General features: G+C 64.1%; 1 protein-coding gene across 7 annotated transcripts in view; it reads left to right on the top strand.

Annotated features, from left to right (window-relative positions):
* Positions 1-16337, top strand: part of CABIN1 (calcineurin binding protein 1) — a 101697-nt gene extending 85360 nt beyond the window's left edge. For 4 of the 7 annotated variants that reach the window (XM_028479906.2, XM_028479904.2, XM_055080790.1 and 1 more), the window contains 8 exons: positions 4050-4213; positions 5079-5175; positions 5936-6610; positions 7628-7702; positions 10210-10492; positions 13503-13667; positions 15372-15598; positions 15697-16336. In XM_028479906.2, the coding sequence (XP_028335707.1) occupies positions 4050-4213; positions 5079-5175; positions 5936-6610; positions 7628-7702; positions 10210-10492; positions 13503-13667; positions 15372-15598; positions 15697-15840 (1830 nt within the window). In that variant the 3' untranslated portion in view covers positions 15841-16336. Of the gene's footprint in view, positions 1-4049; positions 4214-5078; positions 5176-5935; positions 6611-7627; positions 7703-10209; positions 10493-13502; positions 13668-15371; positions 15599-15696 lie in introns of all 7 variants that reach the window. The other 3 variants (XM_055080791.1, XM_055080792.1, XM_055080793.1) reach the window with 3 other exon arrangements.
* Positions 16338-17671: the final 1334 nt, after the last annotated feature.

Genomic DNA, 17671 nt, shown 5'->3' on the forward strand with positions numbered 1-17671 from the left:
ATGTTGCTGACTTCTTGTTCCTTTGTGAGCCTTCAGGGAGAGCACAGAGAGTGGGGGACAAAGGGGTCTGGCCCCTGTGTCCTGGTCCCACCCCAGGGTCACTGGGCAGCTTGGGTGGGGTTGATTACACACACGGACTGTCCTTGCTGGTGTGGGCATAGGTCGAATCTGAGTTTCCACCCAGCCCCCATGGCCTGAGCTTCATCCCCTCCCAGACAAGCCTGGCCCCGGGGCTGAGTGTGGCTCAGATGGAGTGGAGCCCGACTGGGCCGTGCCTCTCTCAGCCTTTTCTGCCCTGGCATTACCAGGCCCCTTGTTTTCCTGGGGAGCCTTTGCCTGGGCCCTTGGAGTGAAGGAGCCTTGACTGAAAGTTGTGGCCCGTGAAGGTGACACATGGGGCTGGGAGCCCTGGAACGACCCTGAAGTATATGCCGTGGAGAATGGCCTGAGTGGTGGCCCAGCAGAGGGTGGCTGGGTTTGCCATGCAAACCAGGACTGTGTCTGGATCTCTGCCCTCCATCTGCCAGGCTCGGAGTTGGCCCCGGGTTGGATGAAGAGGCTGGGCCGGCAGCCCTCCTGGGGTGCAGGGAGCCGGGGCTCCTTCTGGCCCACACTGAGGTGGTTAGGGAGGTGTGGACTGGCCGGCCAATCAGGAATCTTGGGGGAAAGGAGCCCCTGCCCCTCCAGGAAGAAGCTCTCCCAAGACCACAATGTGCTGGAGACAGCGTGAGCCATGGGCCTGAGCACACCCTTGGCCTGGCAGCCAGGAGCAGTGCTCCATGCCAGTGGGACCATCTGCTGTCCGTCCCTTCCCTGGGGCACCACCTGCCGAGGCTGCGGTGACCAGAGGCCAAAACCTCATGGCCCTCCTGCCCAGGCTCTGGCCTCGCCTTGCTTCACAGCTCCCCTTGTAAGTGGATGGCACGTTTGTGGGCAAGGGTGCAGGCTGGCCCAGCTGCACCCCACCATGCCACTGACCCAGCCTCATCTCCTTCGGGGACGTCTTTAAGGGTCCCCAAGTAGGGCAACCCACCCCAGCTCCCAGGACCCCTGGCCTGCACCACTGTGGGACATAGCTTTTTCAGCTCGGTTTCCTCAAGAGCAGCAGGAGGATGCCCAGCTCTTGGGGCTGCAGGGAGGGTTTGGGAACTGGTATTAAGCACTCGGCCCAGAGTCTGGGGCTCCATGAATTATTCAGGTGGTTGCAGTCTGTCTCGGTGACCTCATCTGTCAGCCAGGAGCCCAGAGCCGTTCTGATGGGCTGCAGGGTCGGCTGGGACACTCCGGATGAGATGCTTGGCACACGGGTGAGCTCTGAGCACAGTCCTGGCATTTCTGAGTGCTCTGAGGCCACCACTGCGCCCCCTGCACCACCCGCGGCTCTCCAAGCAGGCGGCATCCCAGCCAGGATGGAGTGCCTGCGGCCTGGGAGAGGGGAGTCTGGGGGAGGGCACAGTGAGGAGGGGGCCTGAGTCGTGGCCCCCCCAGCCCCGCCTGGCATCAGAGCTGCCTCCCTCCCTCGAGGCACCCTGTCCCGGACTCTCCTTGTGGGCTGCCTGCTGCATGGCTCCTACTCGCTGGGATCCTGCTTTGGCCTGTCCTTCAGGCCCCCCAGCGCAGCCAGTCTTCCTCTCACGCACTGCTGCCCCCGTTCTTCTTCTCGGTCCCAGTGCGCCCCCTGCCCTCCCTGGGGCCTGCACACGTGCCCTCTGGGTGGCTGCATGGGGGCCTCTGCTGCTGAACTCTTGTGTGAAGGGATGCAAACTGGACCTGTCCCGGTGGCTGCGTCCTGGCTGCCCGAGGAGGGGCTGCTCAGCAGGCTGAGTCAGTGGCTGAGGCGGGAGGGGCCACATGCCTCCGGGCTGGCTGCCATCCAGCAGTGTGGCTGGGGGAGGGCTGCCCCTTGCTGGCCCAGGCTTCCCACCTACACAGCAAGCAGGTTCAGCCAGCTGTGTGCCTGGAAACGTCTGTGATCGTGATGCACCAGACCGTCAGTGCCAGGCGGGGAGAGCAGTCCCAGAGGGTGAGACGGGCAGCGGGTAGTGCCTCCATGTGACAGGGCAGGTGGCAGGCAGACCCCTCTCAGTGTCACCCGGAAATTGTCTTCATTGAGGCATTGCCTGGCAATTCCCAGTGGGCTGGCAGTGGCGGCCGGCTAGCCCACTGTGGCAGGGGAAGAGGGGGACACCGTGCCCTCCAGGGAGTTTTTCAGCGTGTGCCTTGGCTCGTTTTGGCACCCCCACCCCAAGGGAAAAAACAACCAGGTAAATACCTTGTGTCACCACTCCGTGCAGGCTGTGGTGGGGACCACGGTGATGTCTGAAGTGCCTTGGTGGGGCGGGCCCTTCCTTGGTCTTATACTGCTGGGCCTGGCACCCTCCTGGCCACTGCCATCACACCTGGGGGCGGGGTGCCTGGGCCACTCTGGCTGTCCCTCATCCTCTCCAGTGGCAGCTTTCCCCAAACTGCTGCAGAAGCCACGCCCGCCCAGTAGGAGATGCAGCATTGGTGTTAGTGCCACAGGAGAGGGTGGCCTCGGGCCCCCGGTTTTGTCTGGACGGGGACCCAGCCTGCCCGGGCGGGCCCTCCATGTCCACTATGAGCCCGGGGACCAGGCGTGCATGCTGCCGGGACTCAGCCCTGAGGGTTTCAAGCTCCTCTCTTTTTTTTCAAATTTATTTATTTATTTATTTGTTTGTTTGTTTATTGGCCGCGATGAGTCTTTGTTGCTGTGCACGAGCTTTCTCTAGTTGCGGCGAGCTGGGGCTACTATTCGTTTGTAGCGCATGGGCTTCTCGTTGCAGTGGTTTCTCTTGTTGCGGAGCACGGGCTCTAGAACGCAGGCTCAGTAGTTGTGGCTCGCGGGCTCTAGAGTGCAGGCTCAGTAGTTGTGGCGCATGGGCTTAGTTGCTCCACAGCATGTGGGATCTTCCTGGACCAGGGCTCGAACCCGTGTCCCCTGCATTGGCAGCAGATTCTTAACCACTGCGCCACCAGGGAAGCCCTCAAGCTCCTCTCTTGCCCAAATGGCTCAGGCCTGGAGGTGCTCTGGCTTCCTTCCCAGGGCTGCTGGAGCAGGGAGGGCGCCGTGGACCGTCTTCCAGCTCCCATGGGAATAGGGCCCTGAGAGGGGCTCCGCCTGGACACCCTGCCGTGGGCCCCACATGAGAGAGGCGGCAGTGCTCACGGCTCTGTCCTTCCTGGGCAGGAGTTTCTCCAGGGGTCAGCTGCAGGGACCCATCTGGGAACCTGCCCCAGAGATATGGCTCAGAGGTGTGAGCTTCTGTTCACTTGTCATTCCCTCCCTCAGCCATCCTGGGCTTCACCTCACCTTGACTGGGTCTGAGCGGGTGTCAGACCCCATGCTGGTGGGAGGGCACCGCAGGGACCAGACCTTGGGGCTGGTGATAGGCGGGGTGCCAGGTGCAGCAGTGGGCTAAGCACGGCTGGCGGGGAGATGGCAGTGGGGCTCCCCAGAGCCAGTTCTGCCCCCGCTCAACTGTCAGACAGTGGAGTTAGCCAGGTGGGAAGTGGGGAGAGGATCCCAGCCAGAGCAAAGTGCTGGGCAAAGGTGTGTTGAGGGAACCCAGCATCCTGGGAGCTGCCGGTCATTTTCGGTGGGCCTGCGAGTCTCTGGGCATTGCTGGAGGGAGAGCCGAGGGTGGGGCCCAGGCCTGGGCCTGTCTGGCCAGCACAGCTGCCGTGGTATGGCGGCACCTTTTGACCCTCGGCCTCACGAGTTCCTAGAGTTTCCCTCTAGGAACAGGTCCCACGCTAAGTCAGCACCTGTGCAGGAGACACATAGGCACCGGCTTCTTCCGGTCCTGCCATTTGACCAGGCGCAACCCGTGTGCTTCCCGTGGGGGCAGATCAAGTAAACGGAGGCCGTGCAGCCTTTCAAAAGAGGAGGGTGCAGAACTATGCACACGTCCTTGCCCCCCATCTGTGGGAGGAAGCAGGTGGGGGGCCGCACTCCCGTCCCCTTGGGCCCCAGGGCAGGCTCCGGTCGCAGCGGCCCTCCTCTCATGCCCGCTGCGTCCATCCCACAGGGCATCTGGCGGATCCCCGTGGACGAGATCGACCGGCCGGGCAGCTTTGCCTGGCACATGAACCGCTCCATTGTGTTGCTGCTCAAGGTGCTGGCCCAGCTCCGGGACCACAGCACCCTGCTGAAGGTCTCCTCCATGCTGCAGCGGACCCCGGACCAGGGCAAGTGAGTGCAGCCGCCCGGCCGGCCGGCCCAGTCCAGTGTGCGGTCAGCCCTGCGGGGGCGGCTGTCACTACCGTGGCTCAGGGCACAAGCATGTACTGCCTGGAGCCCCTCAGCCCCGTCTGCCTGGGGCATCTACACTAGCAGGGAGCCCAACCCAGTCCTTCTCCTCAAGGCCCTCTCTGTCCCGCTGTCTGGAAACCAAACACTAGCGCCCCTGCCCCAGACTCCCCGGGTCAAGCACGGGCTCTCCACACTGGGTTTGGTTTCCCCACTGAGACTCTGGACAAGCTAGCCCTTCCTCCTACTTCCCCCAGCTCGGGGCTCCTGGGGATGCTGTCAGCTCGTGGGGACAACAGGTGTCCAAATGACAGCCAGGGTCCCCAGGTGAAGGCCAGTAATAGTGGGCCGAGCCACAGGGGGCCTGGGCCTCAGAAGTAACCAGAGACCTCTTGGGACAGACAGGACTGAGGGACAACCACCACTTGCAGTGGTTGGGGGGGTTCCCAGGAGAGACGCAGCTCAGACGTGGCATGGCCCGGCTGCCAGCACCATGCCTCACCTCTTCGCTGTCTCACTCACCTGTGCCGTGCCAGGGGCTGGGGTGGGAGCTTCATCAGGGGCCTGGAGCTCCCTGGAGATGGGCTTGTGGGAGAGAAGCCGGGGGCCCACAAGCTCACTGAGCCTGGCCTGCCCTGCCCCGCCCCTGGGGCTCACAACCCAGCTCAGGGGGGCCCAGGACACAGTGCTGGGCGAGGAGAAGGAGGCTCGGGGAGCACCTGGGGAGCAGACCCCAGGCGGGTGGGACTCGGAGGGGCACAGGCCGCCATCCAGCTCTGATGCTCTGGCTACCCCCACATGCCTGCAGGAAGTATCTGCGAGATGCTGACCGCCAGGTCCTGGCTCAACGGGCCTTCATCCTCACTGTGAAGGTGCTGGAGGACACGCTGAGTGAGCTCTCGGAGGTACACCCCACCCACCCTGGGCAGGTCCCCACACCCCCACCTGTGGGCAGTACTCTCCTGCCTCCCCAGGTGGGAAGGTCAGTTCAAAGAGGAACTCGCAATCACCTCGTGTGAGGCACTGACACGCTTGGCTAAAGTGAGCTCGTGGTTGGTGAGGAAGGTGGTGATGCTCCTGAGGCAGCCCTGCCCGGCAGGACCAGCTCAGGAGACAGCAGCTCTCACAGTGGAGCAGACGGCAAAGCCAGTGGCCCCGCACCCTCACCCGCCAGCCCCCAGGATCTGGTGCACACACTGTCCCTCTTCACAGCTGGGTACCCTGAGGGCCCAGAGGCCGGTCACCAGCCTAGCAGGCGGGGCCTCTGGGAGCCAGGGCCATCTGGCTACAATGCCTCCCTGCCCAGCAGAACTGGCTGGGCCCTGGTGCAGGGGCTCAGAGTGGACTCGGCTCTGCAGCGAGCACACTTGGTGGCCCTGGCAGGTCACTTCCGCACGAGGCGCCCGCACATAGAGAAGCCGTTTGGCGAGGGCCAGCTGGTCCTCAAGAGCAGAGCCATCTCCAAGGCCTCATCGGCCCCTGTCAAGGCCGGAGCTTCAGAGCAGGGAGGGCCTTCCCAGACCGCTCTCCAGGCCCAGCCCTGGCCAGCAGGCAGATGGGCAGAGCCTGAGTGGCCTTGGTGGGTGGGCAAACCTGGCGCCCAAGGGTGCTTTCTTTTGGCAGAAACACCAGACACACTGAGTCTTACCATTGGTTTCCTCACAGGGGTCAGAACGCACAGGGCCCAAGGCCTGTGGCTTCCCCGGAGCCAGGATGACCACCGACGTCTCCCACAAGGCCAGCCCTGAGGATGGCCAGGAAGGCCTCCCGCACCCCAAGAAGCCCCCTCTGGCTGATGGCTCAGGGCCAGGGGCCGAGCCAGGGGGCAAAGCAGGCCCCCACAACCACCGGCCTGTGGCTGTGGACACAGGAGATGGTGCAGACCAGGGCGGGGAGCAGAAGGACAAGGAGAGCCCCCGGGCAGGCCCCACAGAGCCCATGGACACGGGGGAGGCCGCCACCCACGGCTTGGACTCGGAGCGGGCGCCACCCCTGCAGCCAGGCCGCCCCCCAAGAGACTGGGGCCCTGAGAGCCGGCCAGCCGAGCTGTCCCTGGAGGAGCTGAGCATCAGCGCCCGGCAGCAGCCCAGCCCACCCACACCGGCCCCACCAGCCGCCGCCGCTGCCCCAGCCACCACCCCTGGACCCAGGACAGGCGGCCACCCCGAGGAGGCACCTCCACGGCCCAGCCGCAAGAGGAAGCTCCTGGAGGACACAGAGTCCGGCAAGACCCTCCTACTGGATGCCTACCGAGTATGGCAGCAGGGCCAGAAGGGCGTGGCCTATGACCTGGGCCGCATCGAGAGGATCATGTCCGAGACCTACATGCTCATCAAGCAGGTGGGTGGCCTTGGGGTGGGCCTGGCGGCACTGTTCCCAAGCATGATCACTGCCGGGCCACCCGGGGTGGGCTTTCAGAGTCATTCCTAGTCACCTCTGAGGTTTTCTACTGTCAGCACGAGATAGGTTCAGATATGTTAAAATTTTATTTGTCAACTAAGCGTTAGTAAAGCTGGGGAAACATACACAGAAAAGAAAAAGGGAAACAACATGCTTTTAAATGTTTATATTCACCCGTAAAGGAAAGGAAGCCACTCTGCAGAAATCTTGTCAAGTCTGGCACAGGGAGCTGGGCCCCCCGAGTAGGGGCTGCAGTGGAGGAGCCCTTCTTATTCTGTTTCCTTTAAAAAAAAAAAAAAACTCCATTAGGCACATGTTTTTTTCTCTATTTAGAGAAAAATAGGTTCTTTCCACAGGAAGAACCCTGCACTGTGACTGGTTCATACAGGGTGACCATCCTGTTACACTGTTTTCCTTTTAACTTGTGTTAATTTTTTTTTTTTTAATTTTTTTTTTTTAATTTTTTTTTTTAACTTGTGTTAATTTGCACTGCAACTTGTGAGTGTGTCTGTCTTATCACCACCTCACAAGCATCCAGCAATAACTTTTTTTGTTGCTGATAAACTAGAAAAAAAGCCCTGCATTCCTTGCTGGTGAGGGCGGGCCGTTTCGCCACTCCAGGCTGGCTGTCTCCCTTATGCCCTGCCTGCTGCTCATCCACGGCGACCCCCAGGCCTCTCTGGCCTCATTGCCCACTTGAGGGGCAGGTTCTAGCTCAGAGTCCGCCAGCCTCAGCCCCCGAGGATGAACTAGCACAGCCACAGACATGAACGTGGCTTGGCCAGCTGGGCCCAGAGCAGTGACCCTGGCGGATGGGCCTGGGAGACAGGGCTGGGGTCCTGTGGGGGGGCAGCAGTGGGAGGGCTCGTCCTGGGAGCTGTCCTCAAACACCAGGGGCCGGGGGAAGGCTGGCCACCGAGGCCCCTGCCCTCTGACCTTGGGCATCTCCTTGCTCAGGTGGACGAGGAGGCTGCCCTGGAGCAGGCCGTGAAGTTCTGTCAGGTCCACCTTGGGGCCGCCGCCCAGAGACAGGTAAGCGTGACCCTGCCTGTGCCAGCCTCGTCGTGCAGAGCCCGCCCCGGGCTGCAGGCTGGTCAGGTGGGCCCAGGGGAGATGGGCAGCTGAGCCTCAGGCCCTGAAGGAGCCCCTGACCACCCACCTGGGGGTGCACCAGACCCCAGCTCTGACTGTGCGTGTGACATGAAGGTCTCCTCACCCCTGCACCTTTTCTCTAAACAGGGACGATGTTCCCTACTTAGTCGACTTCAACTGGAAAGGTCGCTCCTCTGCACAGAGGTGGAGCTGGGATACGGGGCTGATAGGAGCAGGGTGGGCAGGGGTCCTGGTGTTTGTCCAGCATTGTGTTTTGGGAAGACTCCCTGCTGTTGGGTGGAGAGGGTGGGCTGGGGCAGGGGCCAGGTCAGGTGAGCCACAGCTGGGGATGATCCCGGGCCAGGTCACTAGGTCACAGGGCAGGTACGTGCCGTTTGGGTAGGTGCGACCTCTTTGTCCGCAGGGGTGGCCTGACTGCCCTGCCCCAGCAGCAGTCCTGGCCTTCCCAGTCCTCACTCTTCCTTGGGCCCCCTGGGGAAGGGTGTCATGAGGGAGTCCAGAGGCAGGAGCTCAGGGCAGTGGGCATCCAGCTGCAGCCGGGGAGTTGTGTCCTAGTCCCTCAGCGGCTGGCTGCCCCTCGGTGTCCAGATGGGCTTTCTCTCAGTGGAGTGGGGCATCGGGCCACTACCCCACCTGGGCTCTGGGTCCGAGGAAGCCCAGGGGTTCAACCTTCACCAGGTGGGCTGTGGGCCACACAGGTGGGCCAGACCCCCAGTTGAGGGCAGGAATCCCTGGAGACAGGTGCCCCACTGCCAGCAGTCCCCACTGCCCTGCTATTGCCAAGGCAGCAGAGTTCACAGTGCAGCCACCTCATCACAACCTCTGCTCTGTGGGACAGAAATGACTGCCCGGGGCCCCAAAGCAGGGTCGGGGCCAGGGGTCCCCCTCCTGCCTCCTCCACCAACCCAGATTGGGGCAGGTGGGCAGTGATCACTCCAGAGAAAGGAGGGCTGTTTCTGATGCAGACTTTTTAGGTGCTTGAAATGATAGAACCATACAGGAAACCCCCAGACAGCTTCCCCCTTAACTGGTCTGTGGTCTGAGGTGAAAGCGGGTGCTGAGCTGGCAGGAGCCAAGGGCAAGGAGGGGACATGGGGAGATGGTGACCCACGGAGGACCAGCACCCAGCTGGGACCTGGCCTGTCAGAGGAGCCTAGGAAGTGACCTCAGGGATGACAACCATGTCGGTCACAGCTGTCCTGGGCCCGCCTCTGGACAGCGCTGCGGGGGAGGCGGCCGTGGCCCTGGGAGCCACTGCTCCCACCCATTTTGTGTCCATTTTGCTGGAGGCATTTCCGAGTTGCCACACAGCCCGGCACATGCCAGGAGGGTGCTCGGGACATAATTAGAGGCTGAGTGCCATCACCCGTGGCTCCCGCAGGACAGGGACACAGCACCCACCTTCCCCATGTGCCTGCCCATGACAGACAGGTTCTGTCCTGCCCGCCCTCCCACTGGAGGTCTGGGCTCATCCCAGACGCTCACTGCACAGCAGAGTCGCCGGGGTGACCGCACCCCGTGAAGCTGGGGATGGGGCGTCTCCAGCAGAACAAATGTCAGAAGAGACAGGGTCACCGGGGAGCAAGGTGCTCCCAGCAGGCCTGAGGCTCCTGCACTTGCAGTCCCGGGCAGGGGTCCCCCCGGCCCTGGTGTGGGCTGGCTCAAAGAGTATGGTGGGCCTGGGGCTGGTGGCCTGCAGCCTGGGGCGTGGCTCAGGCACTGGGGTGCAGCCCTCTGCTCTGCTGCCAGAGGCCGCGCGGGGCCCCTGCCCCACCTCACAGCTGCTCTCAGGGAGCCGTGGCCGTCACACCGCCTGGGGAGTGGGCTTCAGGTGCAAAGTGGAAAAGGCCTAGCGGCAGAGGGAACTGTGTGCACGAAGACGGGGAGGCCCCGAAGGGCCCCGCTCCCTGAGAACCGACGGCCCATGGTGGGGGAACCACGGGGCAGCTGAGGCCAGGCTGCCGGCAGGGGCCACGCTTGGGGCCGCCTCGGGTGCTGTGGCTTTGGGCTGCACAAAGCCCAGGAGCTGACTCTTGCGGTGTCATCCCCGCTGTCTCAGGACCCCTCCACCAGTGACCTTGGGAAGTTGCCCTCTAAGACTGACCTCCCGTACTGCAGTTCCCTCTTGGGGGCCACCAACCTGTGCCCCGGGTCATGGCTGGCATGTTCCTCCCAGGCTGGCACCCAGGAGGGGGAGGGTGAAGATCCCGGCCAGGCTGATGCCCCTCCACTGAGCCCCTGCCAGCGTGGCCTGGATGTTCTCCTAGGGAGGGACTCTGGGCCCCCAGCGGTGTCCCGAGTTGGCAGAATGGGCCTCTCTGGTAGCATTGGGGCCCAGAGCGGGGCACCGTGACAGGTGTCCTGGGGGATAGCGTGGACTCAGGCCTGCCCAGCTGGCCTCTCTCACCTCCCCTTTGTCCTCCCAGGCTGCAGGGGACACACCCACCACCCCAAAGCACCCTAAGGACAGCCGAGAGAACTTCTTCCCTACAGCTGTGGCCCCTGCAGCCCCCGACCCCACGCCGGCAGACACCCCCCAGCGGCCCAGCGATGGCCACACCAAGCCTCGTCCTGCACAGGCTGCCGCCCCGGCTGTTGTCACCTGTCCTCCCTCGGCGTCGGCCTCTACCCCAGACCCGTCCAAGGATCCCGGGCCCCCACGGCCACACAGGCCCGAGGCCACCCCCAGCATGTCCTCTTTAGGCCCAGGTGAGTCCCATCCCCTTCAGCTGGTGGTGAGGCCCAGCTGGGCCAGAGCAGGGCCCAGACCCCATTGCCAGCCAGCGGCAAGTCCTGCTCGTTGCATGGAGAGTGTGGGCGCCTCCAGCCTGGTGATCCCTGAGAAGCTGTCTCCACCCCACCCCACCCTCACGGCACCCACCTCACCATGTTTCTCCTCCCACGAGGATTCAGGAGTGGGGAGGGGGTCCTGACCCCAATGCACACGAGACCTCTTAGGCCTGTGAGCAGTCCTGGGTGCCTGCTGGGCTGTGGGGCAGACCTGCCCAGCCCCTGTGCCCCCAGGGCGAGGCAGACGGAAGCTGGCCAAGCTGAGGAGGGGGCTGCAGAAGGATGGGTCTGGGGGCTCTGTCGGCAGGAGGGAGCCCCAGTTCCTTCCAAATCTAGGTGCCACTGGGAACGGGAACGGCAGCCCGCGGGCAGGGGCAGCGAGCAGACCAGGGAGGGCAGACGCTTTAGGAGAAACACACACACGCACACACACCCTGCACCTCTTCCTCCTTGCTCTGCGGACCTGGGGCCGGGCTCCCACCTTCCTGCACATCCCTGCTCGTCCCCGAAGGCCAGGCTCACCTGTCCACCAGGAGCCATCGACATGGAGGGCCACAGCTGGGGTGCTAGTGTCCGCCATGCAGGCTCGACCATGTCATTTCCTGACCCATCTGAACAAGGGGACAGTCAGCCCCAGCAGGAGTGCCCGGCCGGGGCCAGACCTGGAAGCCCGGTTAGCCGTGACCAGGAGCGCTGCTCCCACAGGCTGCTCTGCCCAGATGGAGGCTGAGGGCCCAGGCCCCCCAACTCGCGGGTCCCTAGTTTGCTCTGAAGATGGGGAAGTGCAGGGACCCTCTACCCAGCCAGTCACAGTGGTGCTGGCCATGGCCTGAGTCAGTCACTTCCCCTGGGGTAGCCCCCGCAGCCGAGTGTTTAGGGAGGAGCCTCTGAGGCCGAAGGACCACAGGTGCGGCTCCACCCAGTGGCCTGGGTGTCCCCTCCTCTCTGCTGTCCCATGTGTCTCGGTGTCCACACCCAGCAGAGCAACGGTGGCAGACGGTGAGCACGGCCCTACAGGCGGGTTTTGCTGGGGGTGACTTCACAGGGCGGCAGCAATGACCATCCACGGCCTGGGGAAGCCACTCACTCCACGAAGACCTGGCTGCTCTCCCTTGGCCTCTCGCCGCCCCCGCCTGACTCCTGCCCCAGAGGATCAGAACTTCGGGGGTGTCAGGCCATCAGCTGGTCCCCTGGGCGCTCTCAGGTTGTTGGTGGCCTCAGGTTCTCGCCAGCTGTTGGCTGGAGGCCTCAGTTCCTCCACTGTGCGTCCCCCCAGAGGGGCCCTGACACTACCCATCACTGCCCCCGTCTGCTCACCTCCCTGTTTCCTTGGGTGTCTGCCTGCCACAGGCCAGGACTTGATTTCCTGCTGATGGTGCCTGGCCCATGAGTGATTGAGGGTCCCTCTTGCTGAGGTGGTTAGGGCTCCAGGGGTGGGGAGTGGGCGCCCCAGGCCGTAGGACCAGCTGGGTCAGGACTCGGAGCAGGGGAGCACCTGTCTGTGCAGGGTGGCCGCCCGCCGGATGGGGATGAGGGGGCCACAGTGCCGGCCTCGTGCCAGTCGAGAAGCCAGGGAGAGTCTGAGCCTGGGTCAGGGGCGACTCCAGGACACTGGGCCTTGGGGACTCAGCGGCCAGGCTGTGAGTCTGCCTAGAGATGGCTCAGGATTCCAGCCCGTCCCCCTGCTTCCACAGAGCCTGAGGCCTGGGGGCTGGGGAAGCCGCAGATAGCTCTTCCCTGAAGGCTGAGGCCCCAGGCAGGTCCCCTCCCCGTTGGTCCCCTCCACCGCCCCACCGTGGTCCTCCTCACAGGGCCGCCTGGCCTGGGAAGCACCTCTCCATGTGCTTGAGTCTCTGCTGGACTTCCCTGCCTCGAGTGTCCCTCCTCCTCTGGCCACCCATCAAGAAGGGAGGCCGGACCGTGCCCTGGGGGCAGGAGGGACTGATACCTGCCCCCTGAGGGCAGACTTCGCTTCCTGCCAGCCTGGCCTGTAGACTGCTCGCAGCAAGGTAGCCCCCTGCCTGCCCCCCCAACCCAAGCAGCCCGCTCCAGGTCAGTGTTGGGCCCTGCCAGGTAGGGCTTTGCCACCTATGGAAGGCCCTGGACCAGACGGCCACGGGGCCTGCATCACTTCGTGGGTGCGTGCCCAGTGCAGTGGCCCATTCCTGCCCCGGGGCCACGGGATTCCTGCTGCTCCACCTGCTCCGCGGGGCCCAGGAGGGCAGCTCTGGAGCCTCCAAGGGGCTCATCCCTGCCTGTGGCAGCGTGTGGAGCTGGACCCTGGGAACAAAGAGGCTGTGACCCTGACTTCCGGGCAGTCAGAACCGAGAAGGGAGGGCATGGCTCGCGGCCAGGCAGCAGGGCAGTTGCTGTCCTCCAGGAGCTGGAGCCGACAGGCAGGAGGCCCATCTGTCCCCCTGCCCTGTCAGGGAGGGGCCAGCGTCACCGCTCCTGGCCAAGTGGGGAGCGGCAGGCTGTTGGGGTCATGGCTGGCGTGGCAGGAGAGTCTGGGCCTGAAGGGGAAGGAGGAGGAATGGGAGTGTAAAGAGGCCGGACGTGGCTGGGGGCCCTGGGGGCAGGCGTACCTGGGCCAACTGACCACCTGGCACCACGGAGGCCGATTCCCAGCCCCCTCCTCATGCCTGGAAGGTGTGGCCTGGCAGGAGGGCGCCAGGCTCACCACCGCTCCATCTACTTTGTCCTTAGCTGGATTGTTCAGTTCCAGTGGCCACTCCTGTGAGCTGGGGTGGGGCCCCCGCTGTGTCAGGTTCATAGCATGTCCACAGGGGGTGAGCGGTTTCCTGCTGGTAGCAGCCTGGCCCCACCCGGGCGATTGTTCCAGCAGAGCCCCTGCGCAGCCATGGTGGAGGTGGAGGCCCCTATCCCAAGGGTGGGGGGTGCGTCACCCACAGCCACGCTGTCTCCACAGAGGGAGAAGAGCTGGCAGGAGGGGCAGAGGGTACGGGCTTCCTGCCCCAGGAGCCGCGGTGCAGCGAGCAGGTGAAGACGGCCCCCGAGGGCCCTCCAGCAGAGCCGCACTGCTGGCCAGCAGAGGCGGCCCCCCGGACAGGTGCCGAGCCCACCTGCAGCCAGGGTAAGGCCAGTCGGGAGCAGCCCATCACGGCCCCCAGGGCCAGCAGTCAGCGGGTGCTTCTCGCCAAGAGGGGCCTGGAGTGGGCCTGGGGGCGAGGTAGACAAGAAAAGCAGGCCAGGCAGGGGAGGCCTGGCTGGAGAGCTTCCTCGGGGGAGGGAAGGGCCCGGAGACACCCCCCCCTCCCCCCCCCGCCTTCCACCCTCTGCTTCACAGAGGGGAATAGCTTGGGAGGTGCTGAGCCCAGGCCACGGTGGCCTAGCCGAGAGGGAGGAGTGCCTGTGCCCAGATGGGGCCAGGGGAGGGGCAGGCGTGGGGGGGAAGGAGTCAGGGGTGGGCAGAGGGCTGGCCGGGTTGGGCGGAGCCAGACGGCACCATGTCATGTCTGTGTCTGTGTCCGTGTCTGAGTCACAGCCCGTTCCCACCAGCCGCCTCAACCAGCCAGGCCCCTCGGGGACTCCTCAGGGCTGGGGCCTCTCGCAGACCCCACTCAGGACAGCAGGGCCTGGTGCCAGCCCGAGGGAGTCGGGCATGGGGGCTGAGTGAACCCTGCTCCTTTTAAAGCCATGGAGCAGCGGAAGAATGTGGATGCCAGCCAGGCTGCGGCTCCTGGAGGCTGCCGGCCCACACTGCTGCCTCGCAGCTCCGGCTCATCCTGAGGCACGAGGGGAAAGTGGATGCTGGCTGAGTGGCTGGCTCTGGGCCCCAGCATCTTCCCTGTGGCGGGAACGACCAATAAAATGTGTGTCCTAGTGATCTCGGGTGGCCTCAGCCTGCAGCGGCTTGAAGCAGGGTTTTGGTTCCCGGCCAGTGAGAGTGCTGAACCCTAGCCACTAGACCAGTGGTTAGTGACAAGGCCCTGGCCCTTCGGCTTTGCAGAAAAGAATTCCCACAAGACGGAAAGTAGTGAAACAAGTAAAGTGTTTATTAGGAGGAAAAAGCGTACAGTACACGTGGATAGACACAGGTGGGCTCAGAGAGAGAGTGGCGCCCTCCTGGTAGTTTGAATCACTGATATGGGGCATTTCTTCTGGGTTTCCTTTGGCCAATCATTTTGATTTGCCTGGTTCCGAGTCCGTATTTGGTATATCTCAGGACCCTCCCCTGTGTGCGTGCCTCTCTTAGCCAAGATGGACTTTAGGGAAGAGACCTATATGGGTAGTGAGCATCTCTCCCCTTTTGACCTCCAAGGAGCTTTCTAGTCAGGAAGGTCTCTTTGACTTGAGAATGAGGAATATGTGATCTGTTATTTCTCATCTGGGCAGGGCCCAGCCTCCTTTCTCAATTGTCCTGCTATTTTCATCTTGGAGTATCTGTCCACAGGGAGCGAACTCCAGCTGTTCGCCCTGGGGGCTCGTCTAGCTCCTGCCTCACTAGGATGGTCTGAGAGCTCACATGCATGCCTGGGAGGTGCAGGGCTTGCCTGTGTCCCAGCCCTGGGCACCCAGTGACACTGTGCTTTTGGGGGTGCCCCACAGCCCAGAGCCAGGGCCGGGCCCTCTGGGAGGCAGAGAGACAGGAGGAGGCCTGGGAGTCTGGCAACCAGCACAGGCCTAAAGAGAGGGTAGGGCAGTCTGACGCTGCCAGAGGAGGCGTGTTGGTGCCTCTGTGGTGCAGGGTTTGCAGGGGATGAGGCCCAAGCAAGGGAGGGGCAGGTGGGCCCGAGAGGCCGAGAGCCCGGCTCAGTCCACTGGGTCCACCCTGCAGTTGCCAGCTCCAAGGTGCCCAGTGGTGGGAGTGCCCAGCCACCCGAGGGCCACCTGGGCAAGGCTGAGCCTGGCCGGGCCAAATCACGCCTCCTGCCCAACATGCCAAAGCTGGTCATCCCCTCGGCCACCACCAAGTTCCCCCCTGAGATCACCGTCACGCCGCCCACCCCGACCCTGCTCTCGCCCAAAGGCAGCATCTCAGAGGAGACCAAACAGAAGCTGAAGGTGACTGCAGGTCCTGGGTGGGACACAGGGCTGGGGGCGGGGGGTGGTGGTGGTGGTGCCAGTTTGCCACTGACCACTGCCCCACCTGGTCTGTGCAGTCAGCCATCCTGTCTGCCCAGTCGGCTGCCAACGTGAGGAAGGAGAGCCTGTGCCAGCCGGCCCTGGAGGTCCTGGAGACGTCGAGCCAGGAGTCCTCGCTGGAGAGCGAGACAGATGAGGACGATGACTACATGGACATCTGAGGGCCACTCCCCACGCACCACCACCCCCACGCCCCGCCCGGCGGGGTGTCCCCACCACAGGGCCACAGGCCACAGGAGCCCAGCAGGGCCTGCCTCCTTTTTTATGAAGTGATTTTCTTTGTAAACGTGACCGCCCCCAGCCAGGAGGCCGCTTCCACCCTCGGCGGGCTCTGCCTGGGTCACGGCAGCGGAGGGTCCTTTTTTGGTTGCTTTTCTAATAAAGATGGAACAGTCGTCTTGGCCTCTTTGTCCCCTGGGGTGGCGATCCCTGTCCAGGCTTTCTGGGCCTTCCTCCCCCAGGCCAGGTCAGGGCCTGACCCACAGGCACCCGGGGAGCAGGCGGGAGCCACACGGGGCAGACGCTCCTGGGAGAGACAGCAGCCGGGCCTGGAAGGAGCACAGGGGTGAGGGCACGTCCCTCCAGGGTCAGGGTCAGGAGGGTCCCAGCCGTGCTGAGGAGGTGGCTTGCACCCCAATGTGATGGGCACCCTGGGGAGGGGCCTGAGAGGCAGGGGGCGGCGCTGATCTCCCACCACACCCCCCCTCTGACAGGACCAGCCACATGAGTCGGGGGGCTCGGTGCGAGATACAAACGTGGGGCCCCAGCAGAGTGATGCTGGCCCCACCATGCTGGCTTCAAGCCCGTCTGTTCTGTGGGAGCACCTGCCCTTCACAGTGTCAAGCCCCTCCGTGCCGTGGGGGCCCAGCCACCAGCCCCACAGCTGGGGGCCGGTCCTGCTCTGGGGGCCTCCTCTGAAAGGCATTCTGTCCGGGGAGGGGACAGAGACCCTTCTTGCTGCGCTGTGCCCCTCGTGGGCTGGACTTTGTGCCCCCACCCCCCACCACCTGGGAAGAAAGGCCCAAGAGGCTGGGCACTGCAGGGTCCCCAGCCCAGGCCCGGCAGAGCCACGTGGGAACCCAGGGCGTTGAACTGGCACTGACTCAGACCCTTCTCAAGGCCGCAGGGCCTGAGGGGATCAGCAGTTACTCAGCTGAGCCCCCTGGGCCCCCATACTGCACTCCTGGCTTCTGGCGCAGGCTGGGGAGAGGAGGTGGCCACCTTCCTTCCCCTGGTCCACAGACCCCCTTCCTGGGAACAGCCTGGCCGTCTCCCAGGGCCCTTCCTGGCTGGGGCGCAGGACACCTCGGACCCTCCCCAGGAGCTTCCTTCCCTAAGCCGTGCTCTGGGCCCGGGCGAGTCCCAGAAACAGCCCCCAGACTGGCTTGGGACCTCAGTGCCCACACCCAGGGCACCTGCCCACAGAGGTGCTCTGAACACCCAGTAATCCGCTTGGGACTTCTGGTTCCGACTCCCGCGGCTGGCTCCCGACACCTGTGGCAGCCCGGCTCTCTGGAGCAGCTGCGAGGCGGCGGTGACCAGAGAACAAGGCTGGCCGACCCCCGCGGCCAAGGCCGGTCATGTGGCCAAAGCCTGTGCCCCGCTACCTTCAGTTCCCTGAGGGGTTCAGGACCCTGTCTCCTTCAGACGTCTTGAGAAACCGCCACTGTCTGCCTGTCCAGACCCCGGGCCCAGGTGGCAGAGCCCAGGTGAGTCCTAGGCCTGGGTTCCCCCCATACCCTGACCTTGGAGGCTCCCAGAAGATGCCTCTCCCGGTGACCTCACCGCCCCCTCCCTGTCTGGGCCTCAGTCTCCTCACCTGCACGAATAGGAGGAAGGTATACAAAGAAGAGATTACAGGGCTTCCCTGGTGGCGCAGTGGTTGAGAATCCGCCTGCTGATGCAGGGGACTCGGATTCGTGCCCTGGTCCGGGAAGATCCCACATGCCGCGGAGCGGCTGGGCCCGTGAGCCATGGCCGCTGAGCCTGCGC

Source organism: Physeter macrocephalus, chromosome 19 (assembly GCF_002837175.3).
Source record: "Physeter macrocephalus isolate SW-GA chromosome 19, ASM283717v5, whole genome shotgun sequence".
Lineage (NCBI taxonomy): Eukaryota > Metazoa > Chordata > Mammalia > Artiodactyla > Physeteridae > Physeter > Physeter macrocephalus.